At 39.2% G+C, this 20,779-nt stretch overlaps 1 protein-coding gene across 5 annotated transcripts in view; it reads left to right on the top strand.

Annotated features, from left to right (window-relative positions):
• SEMA6A (semaphorin 6A) overlaps window positions 1–20,779 on the top strand; it is a 198,364-nt gene that overhangs the window by 130,742 nt on the left and 46,843 nt on the right. For 4 of the 5 annotated variants that reach the window (XM_018563109.1, XM_018563105.1, XM_018563104.1 and 1 more), the window contains one exon: window positions 544–684. The exons of the other annotated variant lie outside the window; for it this stretch is intronic. In XM_018563109.1, the coding sequence (XP_018418611.1) occupies window positions 544–684 (141 nt within the window). The remainder of the gene's footprint in view (window positions 1–543; window positions 685–20,779) is intronic. 5 annotated transcript variants of the gene reach the window in all.

The following is a 20,779-nucleotide window of genomic DNA, read 5'->3' as shown; positions in this document are numbered from 1 at the left end:
TGAAAGAGCCATCAGTCAGCTGGTTCCACAACCATCAAATCTCACAGAGCTGGACAGTGCTATTCATCAGGCATGGTGTCAGATTCCTCGCATCACCTTTCAACATCTCGTAGAGTCAATGCCAAATAAGAATCGTTGCAGTATTGAAGGCAAAAGGTGGCCCAACAAAGTACTGATGGGATGGTCATAATAATCTGGCCACTCGGTGTATGTATATATATAATATATATATATATTGTATATTTTAACCCCTAACAGATTTGTTTGAGGGCGAAACACACATTTCAAAAACAGGGACTTTCATTGCCAAGTGCATGGATAATAAACTGTAATCCTGAAAACATCATAAAACGTATTCTGTAGAGACTGCTGGCATTAGCTGATGATAGAAGGTTTTATAGCTCTCCTCATAAAACTACAAGAGAATAATGAAATATATGTGTTTTTATGTAGACCTCTTGCCAAAACATCAGGTAGTTGCACTGTGACTAAAATCTACTGCTAACAATGTTTCTGCCTCAACTAAACATTCAAATTCCTTAGATCCCAGCACAACCTCTCACTCCAGAAGACACGAGAGTTACGATAGGGGTACTGTCCTGGACTGGAAGGACACCTTTGACTCTGCTGAGAACACAGACCCCCACGTCGCTGACTCTTTCCATAACCACCAGGACAAAAAGGGTAAGGCCTTGGAAAAGACATTTCTGATGTATAATAAGTCAAATGGGGAGGGAGGTGAGTTACAATGTGTCAATGCTTTCAGCTGGAATATGATGAATGAACATAGTCCTCGAACAAAAGAAAAGGAAAAAGTGATTTATTATTTATTTGTAGATTTGGGGTTTTTTTTGTTTTTGTTTTGTGTTTTTTTTGTTTTTTTACTACACACGCACAAACTTTTCATTTCACTACCAGCACCTGACAGTTTTCTCCTTGTCAGAACTAAGGAAATCTGGATGTTATTTGACTTGAGACTGTAAGACCATTAGACTAAAATTGTTTTGCGATGGTATACTAATTTAATACAGCCTCTCTGCTTTTACCTGCATAAGGAGATAATGACTACCAGTTTGTATTAACTGTCATGAGCTTTTGGCTAACAGACTGCAGCACATGTGACCCATTAGCAATATGTATTACTTCACAGGGAACAATCGGGGTACACATTGCCAATGTGCCCCTTTATACAATGAAAGAGTGACAAGAAGAATAATGACGGGCCTGTAACCTGGAATAATCGACCCATAACTGTCGATTAAGTCTATGATCAGCTGCTCCCTGAGCATAATGCTTTATATAGATGTGTTTGCCTCATTAAAGTAGTTTGCTCACATTATAAAATCATGAAGAAAAAAGGAATGCCTTCTGCATTGAGTAATTTAATCATTCGCTGTGAAAGGATAGAAAATTTGGAACAGATCCTCTCTATGATTTTTGACCTATTCATAAAGAAATGGCACATTGAACCAGCCCATTATCTCATCTGAATCATCCAAAGAACTAATTTTAACATTATCTTGATGCTTTTCTCCTGTCATTTGAGCAAATAATAGATATCGCATTCTGCCTGACTGCTTTTCAGGGGTGGTGGAGGAAGACATGATTAATGAACGAGGTGCTGAACCACAAAACTAGCACATTGAATCAGAATAGGAATACATTTTTTGTATTAGTTTATACTGCTATTTTCACACAGTTGAAAAACAGAAAACATAATCACTGTACTTTATTTATTGAACATACTTTTCCATGGTTTAAATACCCTTTGTAAAAAAAATAAAAGAAAACATTTTATTTATTTTGACATTTCTGTATTTATTTTATATTTTATTTCATATTTTAGAACACTGTGTATACTTTTAGGTTTAAAATTGTGGCATTGGTATTCCACACAGTATTGCCATTTGCATTCTGTGTCATCATATTGACAAAGCTGAAAGCACTGTACACATTATCATGTAACCAGTAATTATGTAAAAAGGCACAATGGTGGCAGAAGTTACGCATGGGTGTTTTTTTTTATCATTATCACATTTGTGTGCTTAATACTCCTTGTCTGTCTCTGTACATTTTACACAATAATTATATTAATCAACAGAAAGACAATGAGTAACCTTGCTATACAAAAAAAAAGAATCACTAAAGCTTGATGTTTTGTTATGGTTTTGTTTTTATTTGTTTTGTTTTTTGTTTTTTTTTTGCACTTTTGCCAATGACTTTTAATTTTGTCAAACTACAAGTTTTGTTTTTGACTTTTTGTTTTGCAAAGTGCTCTGTGGTGTTTAGTGTAGTTACTTTGAAAGGTGTTTTCTTTCATTTTCCACGCTGAGAGTAAATCCCTTTCTTCGTACAAATTCTTAGTTCACTTTCTGCTTTGTTTGCAATGACACTAGTGGTTTGATGATGTCACATCCATATGTTCAGCATATGCTCAAGCTCAGGTACCTGGAATATTGAAGCAGTGGAAGGTGGCCCATGAAATTGCTTGGCTCATTGGGATGTGACATTTGTTCGCCACTGCTTAATTAGCTAAATATACTCTGGAGTTGTCATGCCTATTAATTTATATTTCCATGCAGGTTAAAAGCATATCTGCAATAAAAAAATACTATCTATAACAATCTGTGTGTGCATCTCAAGATGTTTAGAAATTTTAAGTAACTTTCATTTTACTTTAAGTAAACATTATTGAATCTGATTACAACTCCAGTGTATATATATATTCCTGTGCAGTGTTTTCTTTTACCCACTGACTCTTGTGTGTTCTTTACCTTTTGCAAAATATACTAAACCTCATGTCCTACACTAACCCTTTTCCTCTTCCTGCTACCATTGTACTTAGCCTCCCTCCTTGATTCCTTCCCTTAAAGTAACAATAACATTTCAGACTAAAAAGGGCTTATATGTGCATATTGAATTATGCACACCTACTCAACTATGAGTTTGAGTGTTTATTTTGGTGTAAATTTTAAGGCATAAAATGTATGTTTCTAAAAAATTACCTGGGTACTGAAGGATTACTCACGTAAACAATAAAAAATAATGCCAAATTAAAATTGTACAAAATGGCACACCTTTATTTAATAAGGCTAGCAAATACCTGCTTGGGCAGAAGAGACTGTGACAATAAATTTGGTCTGATTCTTCACCTTAGGTTTTATACTCTGTGATAACAAATAACTTAATACTGAAAAAAGCATTAGAAGTCTGTAGCCTGTATGAGCCAATCACATATCAGCATGTCATGGCATCCTGTAACTAAAGCAATGAAAGCTGTTGTATAATTATTCACCATCAGTTACTTCACTTGCCATGTTAAAAGACCTGTACAAAAAAGTTATAAGGTAATTGAAAAATCTTTGAGCTCCTGCTGCATTCTTCATAGTTTAAACTGTATGAAACCTGTATAAAAGTAACAGCTCTACAGATACATATGCAATCTATTTATACCTGGGTGATGGGATAAAACCTTTATGCCTTAAGATATGATCAAAGGACACACTTTTACAGATATTGACTAGGAATGTACGCCCCATTTATTTTAAGGTGTTATTGTTCTTTTAAATAAAAAAAAAAGGAAAACAACAAATCTCTCTTTGTGACTTATTCCAAGGCTTTACCCTGTTGGTAATCGCATAATGCCTGTGTATATGTATTAGGTATACTAACAGAACCTGTAGATGTCAATAGCTGCTGTTTGAATGTAATTGGAGAAAATGAATGCATTTTCTTCATTCATTAGGCTGCATTTCCCATGACCTTTCCTATTGGTCCTCAACTAGTTTTCTCTTCTCCTTGCACCTTTTTCTAGTTGTTTATAACATATAAATGCTGCCAACTTCCCTGTTTTATCTTGATGTCTCCAAACGTCTGGAGCCTTCCCAGCCTTTTTAATGAGCTTGAAAAATTAGTTGCAGTGTTGAGCTTCTGGAGATTCAGTTTCTTCCTTGCGCTGCTTAGTTAATAGGAGTATTGTCTTATTAAATGCACGTGTGAACCTCAGGTTTGTTTGAACAATTCACCTTTTGTCTTTCTGCTTCTTACATAATATTTGGTAATAGAAAATGATTGTGGTGGCTTTTCATTTTGGCTCACACTTGACAAACCATGATTAATGGTGTTTTTAAGTGAAACTGGGATTTAACCTTTTACCTCTGCTAAATGTAGTAGACAAACCATTCAGAATGTATGCAATCACCCCTTGTTGTCACAAATATGTCTCACGGTACAATGTGCTCAGTATATATATTTATCTTTTGAAAAATTGTATTTTCTAACTTAAAGCTATATTAAAGAGATGTGCTTTGAAGCTAATTTTTTTAATGTAACCTACACTTTTTATAAATGTTTTAGCAATAAAGGTAGATGCAGGCAAAGTACATTTTGCCTGAAGAAGGCATCTTTCTGCTTTAAACGCTTGTAGTACATTTTTATATAGTTATTCCATTTCTTTAATTTATATTTCTTTTTTTTTGGACCAAGGCATTGCCCTGAAAAAGCTTGATTGCATTACATCCTTTTTATAGATAGAGTATATTTTTCTACGGCTGTGTTACCTTTATAGAAAGCGATAGATGTTCGATTAATTTTAATTAATTCACTCCCTGTGGTAAATGTAACACATAAGCTCAAAGTACCAGAGTTAAGTGTAAAATTGATTATAGTAATTTTGCCTGACTGCTTTTTTATCATGGCCCCACATTGGTAGGGCTTGATTTACTAAAGGAGTATTGGCTGTTCACTTGGCAAAGTAAATGTTCACATTCAATACCCAATCATGAATGGGGGAAATTCAAGGGAGATTTTTTTTTTCCTAGCACATGATTGGCTGATTAAGGTAAAGCTGTGTTCACTAAATTTACTAAGCATAGTGAATATTCACTTTGCAAAGTGGACAGTCTACTTCTCTGGTAAATCAGCCCCATAGTCTTTTTATTCACTAAACAGGGAACATATGAAGCATGCATTTAGGACCACCTTTGATGAGTAGGCAATTTGCTATTGGCTAAAGTTCTCATCTGATGTGCGATGTTTATTCAGGAGATTCGCACAGTGCAGTCTAGTCCCTTTTTCACACCTAAGGCCTCCCTCACACTGACATTGGCAAACCTGCATTTACATGAGTTTCATAGGTCATTTCTAAATGTGTATAAATGTATTTAATTTAAATTGTATAATTCACGTTGTGCGTTTACCTGCGTTTAGGTGCATTCTGTTTATCTGCGGTAAAAAAATAGAATTCTGTGCATTCAGGGGCACATTAGATACTGTGTCTAAATGTGAATAAACTCAGGTAAAGGCAAGTACATCTACACAGGAGAACTTGGTCTGGGAAGCATGAAGCTTGTGTATACTTCCCAAATAATTATCCTGCGTTTAAATAATCTAAACACAGGAATGCTAGTGTGAATGTAGCCTAAGAGGGCTCCAACCTATAGTGTAACAATCATTCGATACGCAACGGTGTAGGTCAGTAAATTCCAAACAGGAGATATTTGCACTTCCAATAGGACCTAAATAAAATTGAGAGGTGGGCTACAAGATGGCAAATGCGATTTAATGTTGAAAAATGCAAGGTTATGCACATGCGAGCAAAGAACGTGTGCGCAAATTACAACTAGAGGAGTGCTACATTAGGGAAGTCGGACATGGAAAAAGACCTGGGGGTGCTCAAAGATCACAGATTTGGCAATAGTAAGCAATGACAAGCAGCAGCCAGCAAAGCAAACAAGATACTGATGTGTATTAAAAGAAGGATTGTAGCAAGGGATAAAAGAGTAATACTTCTGCTTTATAAGTCACTGCTTCGGCCCCATCTTGAGTATGTGGTGCAGTTTTTGTCGCCAACTCTCAAAATTAATTAAAGGGATAGGAGGCCTGAGTTATGAGGACCGCCTTCAAAATGTAAACGTATTCACCTTAGAAAAAAGGCGATTAAGAGAACCTGATTGCAGACTTCAAAATCATCAATGGAGACCACAATATTCGGAACAAATTGTTTAATCTGAAAACTGTATTGAGAACAACAGGAGACAACAAGAGGTTAGAAGAAAGGGGGTTCAATCTTAGAATTCGTAGGGGGTTTATTACTGTAAGAGTAGTGAACTTTTTAATTTAGCCCTCCCCGCTGGGGATGTTAATTCATAAGATGGGATAATGAATGCTAGTTGCAAGTTATTATTTTCTTGTTCTGTATTGCAAATTAAAGTGTCAGATGTGTCAGAATGGTGGCTCTGGAATGATGGCATCGAAATCCTGGCAGCAGATTATGAAAAACTGAAGAACCAGAATTGTATTTATTTAACTGTCAGCATAGTAGATGCACAATTACATTTATGTTTCCTAGCAAGGCTTTTAATGAAGACTCATTTTCAATAATATAATAACATGCAATCTGGTAAAATAAAGTAAACCTGTCACAAACCTGGACAGTCAACTGAACATATGATTAAAAAAAATGCACGAGCAGATGTCTTCAATGAAATCTGCATGTCACACTGATTCAGTATCCAGAGATGCAAGCAGCTGAAGTTTATGCAAATCTTCACTTTTCCTGTTCTTTTGTTCATTGTATGCTCAGCTGGTATTGCCTAGACTCATGACAGGTTTACCTTTTTTAGAGCTGGTTCATACCACACAGCAACACATAGCACATCATGCGTGTGCCCTGCCATGCATTATGAAGGTACGCTGCCATGCACTGCTATTTTTTTCCCCCCTTTTTATAACCTCTATTTAAATTCTACGAGCTTCCTCACATGCTAATATTATGCCTGCGTAATTTTATCACAGTGGACACCAACACAGTGTGTTGCTTTAAATTTTCATAAATTAAGGCTGGTTGCTTTTCTTTGCACACAGACTGCAGTGGGCATCACTGCCCAGCAAAGCCCACTGGGGCTGGGGTCAACCAGCCGTAATACCTTTTTTAACTAAAATATGAATGTTATTTTGCAAAACAAAACCAAAGTACTGTACTCTATTTGCAACTTCTCAGCACTGTGGAGATTAGAATCTTTACTATGTAAAAGTAGGAAATTCCTTGGCTGGGGAAGTGGAAATGTCTTCAGGAAGAGGAAGTCTGTTTCTATCTAGCAACTTGACAACACAACTCAATATAACATGCTACAGATGTATCAAACAGTTGTAATGGGAAGATTTCCTAATAGCGTCTAAAAGCCATTTTATATCTGTACACGTTTTATATAAACATTGCATGCATGCGCAGCATCTATGAAAGTGGGTGCTGAGCTAAAGACATGCAATCTTCTCTCATAAAGGTAAAAATAACTATTATAAAGCTCATTGTTTGGTAGAAGCATCATGCATTTGGGTCTGATTATGAATTTGCATTGATCATATAGCTGCTTCCTGACTATGTTCTGTATATCATTCATGTTTTTGATCTATCCTGTCATAAAAGAATGATGCGGTTTTATTTTATATTATCGGTGAAAAGTGCAACAGCATGTAGTATCTAATAGAAACCAATAACTCCATTTGTCCTTTGTAATGGAGTCAGAATGATTTATGGTTGCTACACATTGCTCTTCGTCTGCTTCTTAGCCGTTAGTCTTCCACATAGAATAAGAAGTTTATTTGACTGTAATTTGGTCTTAATTTCTTCCATGGTGGTATTAATTTACCAATTGAAGCACTTAAAGGAGAATTATGGAGAGAGTGAATTACATTCATCCCCATAATTAGAGCCGATGTGTGACACTGAAGCTGTCACATGTCGGCTCTTTTGAGCGGGAACTGAGCGATCACATACAGTCGATCGATCAGTTCCCAATCATCTTCCTGCAGAGATTCCCCTCTCCCCTGTGCGTTCCTCTAGTGCTGACTGGAGGAACGAATGGGGGAGGGGGGCGAGCCAGCTGTCAATCGGGTAGTGGGGTGGATCCTGACAATATTGTTGGAATCCGTCCTGCATCCGGCACGGCCCTGCATTGTCAGCCTATTGTGGGCAGTAGCCTGCTATATGCTAAGTTTTGGGTCACAGGAGGACTTGGTATATGTCATTCTGTGCCCTCGAACTATGGCAAAAAAAAAGGTTTGGGCTATAGTTCTCTTTTAACTGCCTCCGGGCCAGCCGTAGTAGAAATACGGCCGGCCGGGAGCTCTCTAGATCTGAGCGGGCGTCTTTAGACGTCCGCTCAGACACGCCCGCTCGGCGCCTTCGAGTTGCGATTTCGCAGGTGCGCGCAATTTTAAAGCTTGACATGTTTGGTGTCTATTTACCCAACGTGACCTGATCTTTTATATTTTACCAAAAAAAATGGGTAATAATAAATATTTCCTAACATAATGTAAAAAAAAGCAGATCGTTTTTTAATTGAAAATTTCCAATAATACAGTATAAATTGAAACGTACTACATCCACAGAGGTGAGAGTCATAAACGTGAGCACATCAACAAAAGTAACTTGCATGAAAACTAGTTACATAGTGTCGTAAAAACTACTTATAGCTGCAAACGATGTGTAAGGACATAACATAATCTGGATGTATTAGGCAGGTATGAAGTAACGCAAACTACAGAATATAGAGAACAAGGACAAAAATTTAAGCCAAAACCTCAACGAGCTGATGGGACAATATATCAGGGAGTGGGTTGAGGTTCCAACCAAAGAAAGAAAGAAAAGCTAAATAAAAAGACAGAATATGGTCGTGAAGTGTAAAGTTTGTTATTTTGTTTAAAACCGGAAATTATGTATTCCAAGTGGGTCAGAAAGTACATGTGAAAAAGTGTCAAAGGTCTATGTTGTAAGATTTATGATTTATCAGGTCAACCGCGCGTAGCGTGGTTGGCTGTGGAGCTAAGGGCAGGTGTCTCTTGCCGGGGTGACAGAGCTATGGGATGGGCCCTGTCACAGGACGTCCAGGGCTCCTAGGGAGCCGTCAAGTTTAGCCATGAGATACCAATGCGTGTTTTGGTGTAGTCATAGCTTAAAAAGGGATATTGGCTCCATGAGTGACAGGTCTAATTGGCACCGTGCTTTGACATCCTTCCCTGAACCCGGCTATTTCCTTCAGTGAATGGAATGGAGCTGCAGGGGTAGAGTAGGAAAGGTGAGTATATTATGAGGAGGGGTGGGGAATTGTAACAAATTTGTTGCTTGGACCTGAATGGTTAAACATTTCCTTCAAACCATATAAAGTGTGCAACTAGTGACCAAAGAATTGCAGAAAAAAGAAAGTTAGTTTGCTCAAACCCATCAAGAGTATCTCGCAAAACAGTAGCTGTTGTGCAGGCTGGAACACCTTGCTGATCACTGCATAAAATTCTATGACCGCTTTGTCTCTTCCGAGTGTTATTATCCACAACGGTACATACAATATTTCAAACTCCAATTCCATTGTTCCTAGAATAAATAGAGATGTTTGGAGAGGCTTAGCTGGTCTCTGTATTGTTGGTGAAATAAATGTATCAAATAAAGATTCCTGACAGAGAGAATCACTCCTGTGGTTTTGATGTGCTCGATTCCCATAATAAAATGAGACATCTAATTTCAATTCATGCATTAGCATCACACAATGTAGAATGACACATGCTCAAGTCAATGTTTGCCCAAGAATATTTATCAGGGGTAAACATGAGGATGAAACACTGATAAATAGGCTTATCAGCCTTGTGCTGTATTTACATAAATTAGCTCTTGCACTGTGATATAACATGCGAAAATGCTAATTCTCACATTTGCATATTTGCCAGCACAGTTGACACTTCAGTACTGAAGGAGACTGTAATGTATTTTTTAAGAGTGCAGTGCAGATTTCTTGTCAACCGAAGCTGATTGTTTACTTTATTATTGGGTGCAATTTGACAAGGTTTGAATACATTAGACCAATAAAAACTGTTTTACAATTTAAAGGAATGTATTAGCCTATCTAGACAGCACTTTTACAATACCTTTTTAAAATATGCTTTAAAGTAGTCAACTGAGCTAGATTCTGTTCAACATAAAATCTCTGGTTAATGAGGAGTTCGGCTTCTGTTTGGCTTGTGAGATTGAACCTGTATTAAAAAATAAAAACTCAATGTTTGCTTCCTTTTACCTTTTTCTGCGGCTATGAACTGTCTTGATCCTGCTGCAACCTTTGCATTGTATGTAAACACGGAATTGATCTATTATGGTCCAAACTTGCACTATTCTAGTTGCATACCCTGTTGGCAATTGGAAGGAGAAGTTTTGGGAGGGTAAAATACTCATTGCAATACTTAGAGATGGTGTGGGAAATTGCAGCTCTCACACGCCGGCTCTTTTTTTTTTTTTAACCACTTCCCGTCGAAAGGGGCCGGACGTGGGTGGGCGTCTTTAAACGTCCTTCGGGCCCGCACCCGCGTGCCCCCTGGAGCGCACAAGTGGGAACCCGCCAGGATTTTAAACGGCCAGCGATGGCTGTTTACATACAAGCGGTCCGGCGTCTGTAATATAATTTATATTTTACCAAAAAATTGGGTAAAAATTATTTTCTAAAATAATAAAGGGAAACCATTTTTTTTAAATATTCGGTACTTTTTTGTTATATAAAAAATAAATAAACCCCCCAGTCGTGATTAAATACCACCAAAAGAAAGCTCTATCTGTCCCCAAAAAATGGTGTAAAATTAATTTCAGTACAGCGTTGCATGACGGAATAAACGTCGATCAAATACTGAATACGGAAACATGGCCTGGACAGGAAGGGGGTGTAAACACCCCGGTCAGCAAGTGGTTAAGCACCAAGCACTGCATTGTGAGGAAGAATGCATGCATGTCCTATAACTAGAGTTACTGTGTTTTTCATCAGGGGTGTAGCAAATGTCATAAAAGGCAGGTAAAGGCCTTCTACATGATGGGGAAGGGATTTTGTTTTTACAGTCTTCTTTAAAGAAGAACTCTGGCCGTCCTGCCCTCACATACAAATCTTCTGGTCCGCCATATTATCCTTCATGAATACTCACTCACATAGGACAAGACCACTGTCCCCAGCCTTCTGCTTACTGCATGCACTCCCACTGCCCACGAATAGTGATCCCTCTTGCCCAAACCGCTGGGAACATCTTTGTCTCCTGACAGCCAAGAAGGCAATCCTGTGTAACTGGATTGTACCTGAACCCCCTCCATAGACACGTTCCGCCCCCTGTTAAACCGCCTGTTACTACTGGATAAATTAGACACAAAATGTAATCAAATACGCACTAAAACATTTTTCGACACCTGGACATCTTATGTCACGGCGGAATTTTCACTGCCACCGCTGCAAGATTTGATGTCCATTTTTCAAGTATCTAAATGGTATCTCGAAGCCAAACTGACTGGCACTCTAGGATGTTTGGATGTCCTTTTGACCCCTGACTTCCTGCCCTTAACCACGGTTAATACCATGCTCTAGTATGACTACTCCTCCGAATTTGCCCACGTTTACCCCTGCTGGTTCGAATTGGTCTTCTCCCCACAGTATCGACCCTCATGGCTACAGGGTTACATACTTAGAATTCTTGTCATGCATACCTGATTGCGCATTGTCCCTGAAGATTTCCTCACAATGTCATGATCTAACTTCTCAACTTTTTCTTTGTGTGACTTTACTTAGTTTTACATGTATAGATCTCAGTCTGCGTACTGAAACATGACCCACGATACGTATTAATGACTGATCGTTGCATAATGATTTATTCCTATTTCTTTCAATAAAAATCTAACATGCTTAGAAAAAAAGAACTCTGGCCAAAACTTGCATTAACTCTTGCATTTGGGCTATCCCACACTGCAAGGGTTAAGTGCTCATTTTTTGTCTAGGTGGTAAAAAAAAGTTATACTCGCCCCCGCTAACCCTTGCAGTGTGGGGGGTAGCGCCACCGCAAGGGTTAATACGTTTTGCCTGGAATTCTTCTTTAAAGGTAGCCGTTAACATTAAATGATCATCACTTCCTCCGTAGATCATGTAGTCTATTAGCACCATAAAATCTCATATCTGAATCCAGCAAACAGAGCTTTGGGGAAAATAGTCTTTATTCTCATTTGGATTTGCTGGCTGATGCATTGGGGGTGTCTACTGTAAGAATAGGCATGCACTCTTAAAAAATGCAAATGCAGATCTGTGAGGCTGTTGGGGGCTTAGTGAGGTGATGAGATTTTTTTTACAGTACTTAATATACATGCCAACATTCCTAAAATGCCTTGCAATCATTTATTAATGGATGGCCCTCCTTTTCCTTCTGTTTTCTTAGTGAATCCATTCTGCCAACATAGGTATTGAATAAGGTCAGCACAGAGGATCTGAAATTATTGCTTATTTTTTTTGTTGGTAATTCCATGTTCTGGTGGTCTTTGATGGGTATGACCAGCTTAAGGCCCCTTTAAACCCCCCTTTAAATGGCACCACAAAACAACTTAAACTGCCGTTCTTTAATACATAAACGGCAGTTTAAGTTGTTTTGTGGTGCCATTCATTCACAATGGCACCCCAGTGCACAACTGCAGTAGTGGGAATGAGCAACACAATCGCCATGATGCACACCACAACATCCATGCTCCTAGCTGTTGTGTGTCTTGTTTCAAAAAGGGGTGTGCTTTTTTGCTGTTAAGTTGTGTTGGCAGCCCATTTCTAATTATTGGTCTTGCTTAATGCACGTACAGTAAAGCCTAATCTCAACCCTTTGTTTAAATGTATGTATATGGTAAAGTCCCTTTTATATACTGAGTGTGTAACCAAGCCTGGTATAAGACTAGAGTTTAAGAGCTTGCAGTAGCAGTTGAACTCTATTTAAATTCTAAAGTTAAAGTTTGCTTCAATACACTATTGAAAACATTCATCAAATTTTTTTTATTTGACCTGTGATCAGTGTTTCAAAATAAACATCCACTGAAGGAATATGTAGACTACCATTGCTGCCCTCTACTCCCAATAATGCTAGTTGCCCATTTTCCATTTTGAGCCGATTGTTTAAATACTTTTTTCATTGGTGACCAGGCACAAGCATGTATATTGCAAGCTTTAACTCTATAAATTCACTCAGAACATTCTTATTCTGAGCCATTGACTCCAAATATTGAATCCAGAGACAGCTTAACTATTTGATGTCCGCGGTGTTACACCCCCTTCCTGCCCAGGCCATTTTTCAGTATCCAGCGCTGCGGTACTTTGAGATCTATTCCGTCATGCAACGCTGCACTTACATGAATTTTGTACCATTTTTTGGGGACACGTATAGCTTTCTTTTGGTGGTATTTAATCACCACTTGGGTTTTTTTTATTTTTTACTATAGAAAGAAAAAATTACCAAAAATTTTAAGAAAAAAAACTGTTCCCCCTATATTAATCTATCGGGTAAAAAGACACCAAACGGGTCAAGCCTTAAAATTGTGCACACCCGTGAAACCTCAAAAAACTACTATACCCAAAATTGGCCATAGGCGATGCTTTAAAAGCTTTTACCGCTCATCAGTTTAGTGTTATCAGTGATTGATGGCCCTAAAATCATTGCATTCACTCTGACATTCGTGGCGATATGTAACTTGTAGCACAATTGTCGTTTTCGCGCTCTGGCGCATCTGACACATATTTACGTTTCTGTGTGGAAACATGGGGGTGGGGGACATTTTGAGGGGTTTTTTTTACTTTTTTCCTATGTGACTTTTATTATTTTTTTACACTTAATGTTATTGCTATCACATAGGGGGCTAACAATACCCCTATATAATAGCAAAGGAAAACTGACAGGTCCTCTTTATGGAGACATTAGGGGTCTCTAAGATCCCTGTCACCTGGGGACCCCCAAAGAAGCTGATGAAGCGGAGATCTGCTTCATCAGCTTCTTCTCTCTGGCTATAGTAGCCAGAGGACTGACAGGTGAATGCGGAAGTGATGTATTACAGATCACTTCCGCATTCAGACGTCAGAGGGAGATAAGCAAGGAGGAAGATGCTGAACTTCCTCCTGACACCCGAGCCTGTCCCGGGCCGCAGATGGGGCAGGGTATCCCAGGATTGAAGGGCTGTTTACAATAGACGGTGTTTCTCTGCCCGTGTCGTGCGCGCAGAAAGAAAAAGCCATCTATTTACGGCAACCCACCAATGTGAGTTTGCCGTCAGTCCAATTTTTGCAACGGGTGGACGGAAAGTGGTTAAAGCATATCCCCCCCAAAGTATAATATTGTAGTATATATTGTAGCTTACCAGTTCCTAGATGAGGTGGCTACATTAGTTGTCTTTGTTTAGGCTGTCTCCTTTTATTTTAACTGGCTAATCCTGCAAATAACCTACACTTCCTAAACCTGGGTGGCTATGATCTATCCGCCCTCTGGGGAGGTAGCCAGAGTTACCACCCTGGCTAAACTTCTACTCAAGGAAGATTGTTACTGCTTCAGCATGTCTCTCAACTTTCTGAGATAAGAGGGGCACCTTCCAGCACATAGTATTCAGGCAATGAACAAACCCTTCCCATGCCACTAGTTATGCAAACCATTAAGAATCTATATTATAAAAACAATTGTTTAAACCCAGAATTATATTTTCACTATTGCTTTTTCTTTGTGGTTGTGGTGGTGCACCGAAATTAAAATTTTTATACTGAAATGAAACCAAAAGGGAAAAAAATTGTCAGACCGAAAAAAAAATTTCGAACTTTTTTTTTCAATTTTTTTTCAAATGTTATTTTTATTAAATATTTAAATGTTTTACTTTTAGGTGCTTCCGGAAAATATTAAGGGTCTAGACCCCTGATATTTCCCCTTTTTAAAATAAAAAAAGAGATTGAGAACACAGTCCCCTATCTCTTTTTCTGCAGCCCCTGTTATAAATGAACAGGAATCCTTTATACAAAGTGTTACTGTTCATTGATAACATAAGGACAGAGTATGATTACTATAACCACAATCATGAATGAACAGGAGGTGATGGAGATCACTTCCCATTCATTCATAATTGAGGCTATGGTAATCATACTATGTATTCAATTATCTACAAACACTCGGCGATCACTGATCACTGAGTGTTTGTACTTCGCTCTCCATCCTGACAGCCATCACAGGAGGCTGGGCGGGGCGGTGTGTGAGGAGAGCTCAGTCTCCTGTGACAGCAATGGTTGTCTCCGCCCACACACCGCTCTGCCGATCTGTGAGAGGAGGCTGAGCGGTGTTGGAGGAGAGACGCCGTCCGCTCACAGTACTCTCCTCCCACAGCGCTCGGCCGCCTGTGACAGTTTTTCTCCTCCCCGCTGGGACACAGCAGCGCCCAGCGGGGAGGAGAGAAAGCAGGGATGCTCTGCTATATCGGCCGAAAAATAGAACTTTCGGCATGTTGCCAAAAGTGCCATTTTCGGCCGATATATCAGTGCATCCCTACTTTTTCTTTATCCTGGCTTTTGAAAATGGCAGTACCTTTTCATAGATATCTGTACATCAGTCCAAAAAATAGGGACAACTGATGAGGAAAGAGAAACAGGGATTTGGTTTCAAATGAGGATCAGTTGGGAGATATGGCGCCAGGTCCGCTCACAGGAAGTTACCAGGCCACTGCATTTTCTGTCAAGATCAACTGTTTTTTTGTGCTTGCTAAAAATGTTCTTTGCCTGAAAAACACCACTGCAGCCACCACATATAAGCTGCAATATATATAACATTTATGTTCCTGCGTTTAGATATATTTTAAGCAACTAGCATTTTCAGCAATGTTGGGCTACATGGTTTTTATTACTGGCAAAATAAAAATAGCTGCCCAGCAATGCTACCTACACTTGCCCACTGTCAGCTGCACAGTCCTTTCCAACTGTCAGTGAAAGGCCAGGCTGAAACACCTGTGACAATACTGATAAATATTTCAGGAAGCAGATGTCTCTCAAAGCTGAAATGGATACTGATCAGCTCAGGAAAGTCTCCAGCTTTTGAAAAAAAGAGACCTGCTGTTTTTCCATTACCTTTTTGTTTAAAGACCTATATATTTTTTTCCAGTAAGCGTTTCACCTCTCTGCATAATAATGATGCTATTGTCAAAACTGTGTGAGCAAATGTTTGTGAACTTTATTGTGTGTCAGTGTTTGGAAGCAGTGTTTTTAGAGCCAGTTTTATAGCCAGCTCACAGACTCCAGAATTCTCAAAGTCCTGAGAGCTTATGGGTTTTAATGCTGCTTGGTAACTGGATTGTCTGTGTCATCCAAACTTCTACAAGGACATTGCTGCTAAGGAGGGGTAGCTTGCTTTACAACCACATATTCTATTATGATTGAGGGATGCAAAATAGGTGCATTTGCTGTGTTCAGGCCAAGGATTATAGAGTGCTAAGTACTGTAAGAAGCATCTGTTAGGACAACATTTGTCCTGCGCTGCTTGACATCAGCAGTGTGTAGCAAGTATCAGATGTACACGCTAATAGGTTTCACAGTTGCACATTTCCAATTCAACTAGATAGGGTATTATTATGGTATTGCAATGCCGATTGTGATACTGGTCGTTAATGGGAAAGTCAGTAGTCCGATGTTTTTTTTTTAATTGAGCTGCATTGTCAGCACTTTCATGGGTTGCCCTGTTATAAAGTGCCTTGTTGTCTTTCAAGCCAATGTGCTGTCATGATTATTACTCTGTTGAGTAACGGCCACTTCAAGCTGAGATGCCAACTGGTCAATATATATTTGGCAAGCTGGTATAAAATGAACTTGGCAGAATAAACAGTTTGTTGGCATGGCTTCAGAGTAAAGTGAAGGATAGGAGCAAGGTTGTGGGACCCACAGAGTGTTTTATTGTTTTTATTATTGCTATTTAAAAGGAACTATTGGTTTTGGCTCATGATTAGGCTACTCTGCAGAGATACTTGTGTCAGAAAAGTGCTGTACCTTGTTTAATATCAATCAAATGAGAAAGTATAACATTTAAGTGATCTCCTCCAGTGCTTAACTCAAATATTCGAGCTTTCAAAATGCATTAGGTTTTTTATTGGAGTAATGCCTGATGAAAGAACGTAGCAGGGCATCCCTTAAATCCCAACCGTTCTACACAGAACTATAATAAAACTTTACAATTCATTTCCTACCTAGTAATGGTTTGGATCATATTGGGGAGGAGGTTAAACATTATATATTTCAATCTTGTATCTTATCCAGACAGATACCAGGTCCCCAAAATGTTTTTATGCCTAGCAGTCTGATAATGGGCATATCTACAGATGTATTTAACCTTCCATGTAAGTCTATCTTTGGACACATAACATGAAACTAAGCTTGAGTTATTAAAATAGGTTATGTAGTTCATGTTAATTTACTTCTTGAGTACCTTGAAGATCAGTTCTGACTGAGATCAAGTGTCTTGTCTGCAAAAGTGTAATCTCATCCAAGGCCTATGATAACAGACCCTGAGATCTATGCATACCTTCCACATTTCTGAGACGAGAAAAGGAGATACTTTCCAGCATAATGCATTTAGGCACTAGACACACTCCAGCCGTGCAGTTATGCAGACCATATAAAATTTATATGCCAAACCCAGAATTTTTTTTTTTTCACTATTACTTTTCCTTCATCCTGGCTTTTTAAAATGGCAAGCAATATATTTCAGAGATATGATAAAGGTTTTAGTTAGGGATGCACCGATACTAGTATCGATATCGGTACCGATACAGAGTATTTGGGTGAGTACACGTACTCGCCCAAATGCTCCGATGCCTAGCCCGATAATTCCTGTATCAGGAAGCCGGGCAGCACGTCATTACATGCTGCCCGGTTTCCTGATTGGCCGGGATGCGGCTCCATGCTCTCTAGTCACTTGTGATGAGAGCATGGAGCCGACTTCCCGGCCAATCAGGAAGCCAGGCAGCGTGTAATGACGCGCTGCCCGGCTTCCTGATTGTTCGGGAAGCTGGCCAATCAGGAAGCAGTGCGCTGTGTAATGACGCAGCGCCCGGCATTCTTATTTGCTGGGAAGCCGGTTTCTTGCTCCCTCGTCATCTGACGAGGGAGCATGGAACCCACCTCTCGGCCAATCGGAAAGCAGGGTGCCGCGTCATTACATGGCACCCGGCTTCCATGATTGGCCAGCAAGATGGCTCCTGCTAAGTACTAGAGGAAGGCCGCTCCTTGCTGGAGAGGCCCCGGGTGTGACCGGCTGGACATGCCAAGGTGAGAGGGGACAGAGATCCACACTGCAGAGACATGCTGGATCTTATTATTATTATTATGGGCATTCGCATGGGACGGCTTTCTTGTTAATCGGGAAGCCGGGTGGCGAGTCTTTACATGCTGCCCGGCTAATCAGGAAGTCAGGTGGTGAGTCATCACACACCACCTGGCTTCCTGAATGGGACTTCCGGTACTCGGTAATTGGTATCGGTGAGTTCCGGAAAAAAAGTATTGGTACTCTTACTCGGTACCTAAATACCGGTATCGGTGCATCCCTAGTTTTAGTGAATAATAATACTTTTGGTAGTTACACAAAACATAATTGGATAGGGATTTTGAGATGAGAGAACAAAGCACAATACAGTTAATAAAAGTTTTGTAAATTCTTTTAAAACTGGTTCAACATAGAAAACATTAAAATATCCATGAACACTCAAAAAAGCAAGTCACCATTGTTGGCAGAGGATTATCAGAGTCTTGAGGAGAAATAATTGCATCTATTTGTACAAAACGCATATGGTATTAACCACTATTTGTTAATGAGTGATTTCACCAATGTTCAATAATGCCACCTTCAATGCGTTTCATGTCATCGTTTCATCAGGAAGGCGAGTGAAGGGCCTGTCCCAAATGGACAGGCCCTCCAAGTCTTGTGCATGGAGAGGATATGCACAAGGAGAACCATATATGATCAAACTTCATACATCTTGCCAGTGACGTTCTGAGTACAGATTCCCAATTTACTATTTTGTGATTTACTGTTTAGTGAATTTGGAGGCTCTGCATGATGGTAAGACAACTAGCTTTTTCCAAAGGGGGGTCAGAAGGGCACTGTTGCATTTCTCTCATGAAAGCTTCCTTTCAATTGAAATAATTTTGAAATAAAGTTTTTTTTATGAAGATCTCTGCAACCAATGCAAAAGATTCCTCTTACCAGAGCACTGGTAATTGCTTTTTTCTTAAGCAGGCCATGCACTGTGCGAATTTTGGACAGTTCTTGATGAACCGACTGAAATTTGCTCAGTGGGAGGCCCTGTCGGCAGTCTTCCACCTTCCATCCTTTGATCAGACAATCAGAAGAGCTGGTCGGAAAATTTTCAGGTGAACAGTGACAGCTACCAACACTGTTTGGGTATTCTGATAGCAGCACACCTGCCGCTCTCAAAATAAAACAGCTCAGTAGGAGATTTGTTCATCTGCGCTGTTTAGCATGGATACAGGAAAGTGTTATACTTTTTTTTTTGTTCAGTCTGCAATTTGAACTAAAAAAAATATAACGGTTTATGGCCAGCTTTACTCTGTCGCTTTTCCCAGTCAGGAAAAAGTGACAGTTTCTTCAAAGCCCACTCCAGTCCACTAATATTTCTTTCCTGTGCACCCCTGCCACTCATTTGCTTTGTAGTCCTAACCTTTTGTAAGCTCCATGTTGGATTTTACATTAGGTTGATTGTTACTCCCCTATCATGTGACACTGTTCGCGCGTTGCAGTTGGTCACTCTGAGCACTACATGGAGGAAGGTCTCAAGCTCCCTATAACCAGAAACCCCTGTGGATTTTTGGCAGCTCTAATGGTTCAACCATGTAGCGGAGGACATGCGGTGAAGTTGGGTATAAGTATGTTGCAGGTGGGTTTCACAGACTGTACCTTTCTGTGAAAAAAGTCAGTGTTTCTGTAAGCTCTACTATGGCCCATTCTGGCTAAAATCAAGCCTTTCGTTGTTGCTCAAAACGACAGTAGTAAAAGCTATTGAAAAACAAGCTATGGCCATTTCTTTCAGTTGTATTGAATCTGGGTTTTTTTTTCTTTATATTATAATCCTTGTTAATTTTTTTTTTTTAATCTTCTGAATTAATTTAAACAAACCTAAGTTTAACATTACAAGTAGAACAGTTTAAGCACACATCACGCTTACTTGTAAAATAACTAATTGCTCGGGTTTAGCCCTATACAGTAACTACTCAGGCTTTAAATTATTTCCATTAAAATACTGCTTACAGTGTTGTTGTTTTTTCTACACATTATGTTGTTTTGTGTGTTGGTGTTATTTATCTTAATTTGACTGAACCAATAACTGCTTTGTCAAGGAGACTGTGAGGCACAACTTTGAAGGCTTTCAAGATGCATTAGCTGTGTTTAGATGTATACACAGAGGACACAGCTCAGAATTACGTGTCTTGGTGTCTGCAAGACAACCAGTAAAAAAGCCATTTAGACATTCAAGGTGCCTCCACTCTCCAGGCTAAGGTCAAAAGCGGCTAATTGAAACTGTTGTGTGTTCTGCCTTTCCATAATTAGAGTGGTAAAAACAAAATGAGCGGTTTTTTTTTTGCTGCACTTTAATAGTGTATTTTTTATTTCAACATTTTTGCTTAATTCAGTGCTAAAGCAAACTTGTCAGCAACCTGGGCAATCGAAACTGAGCATAGGATGAAAATATGCATAAGCAGAACTTAATTTGTATGCTAATTCTGAATTTACCTGCAAGGCCTTGTGTAGATGGGTATATGCATCATGCTTTCAAGTTTATTCAGCTTGCATATGAGATTAGTGTGAGTTCCTTCACAGATATAGTTGACCGTTAGTTGAACTCCTTCTGACCCGCATTTGTTCTTCTAAATTGCATTAAACTGCTTACATTTGCTTTTTGCACTTCTGTTGTAGGACTTGTATGGGGAGAGGC

This window comes from Nanorana parkeri, unplaced genomic scaffold (assembly GCF_000935625.1).
Source record: "Nanorana parkeri isolate BGI_ZX_2015 unplaced genomic scaffold, ASM93562v1 scaffold632, whole genome shotgun sequence".
In the NCBI taxonomy this organism is placed as follows: domain Eukaryota; kingdom Metazoa; phylum Chordata; class Amphibia; order Anura; family Dicroglossidae; genus Nanorana; species Nanorana parkeri.
The sequence above is the reverse complement of the archived record's forward strand: the minus strand, read 5'-3'. Positions and strand labels throughout refer to the sequence as shown.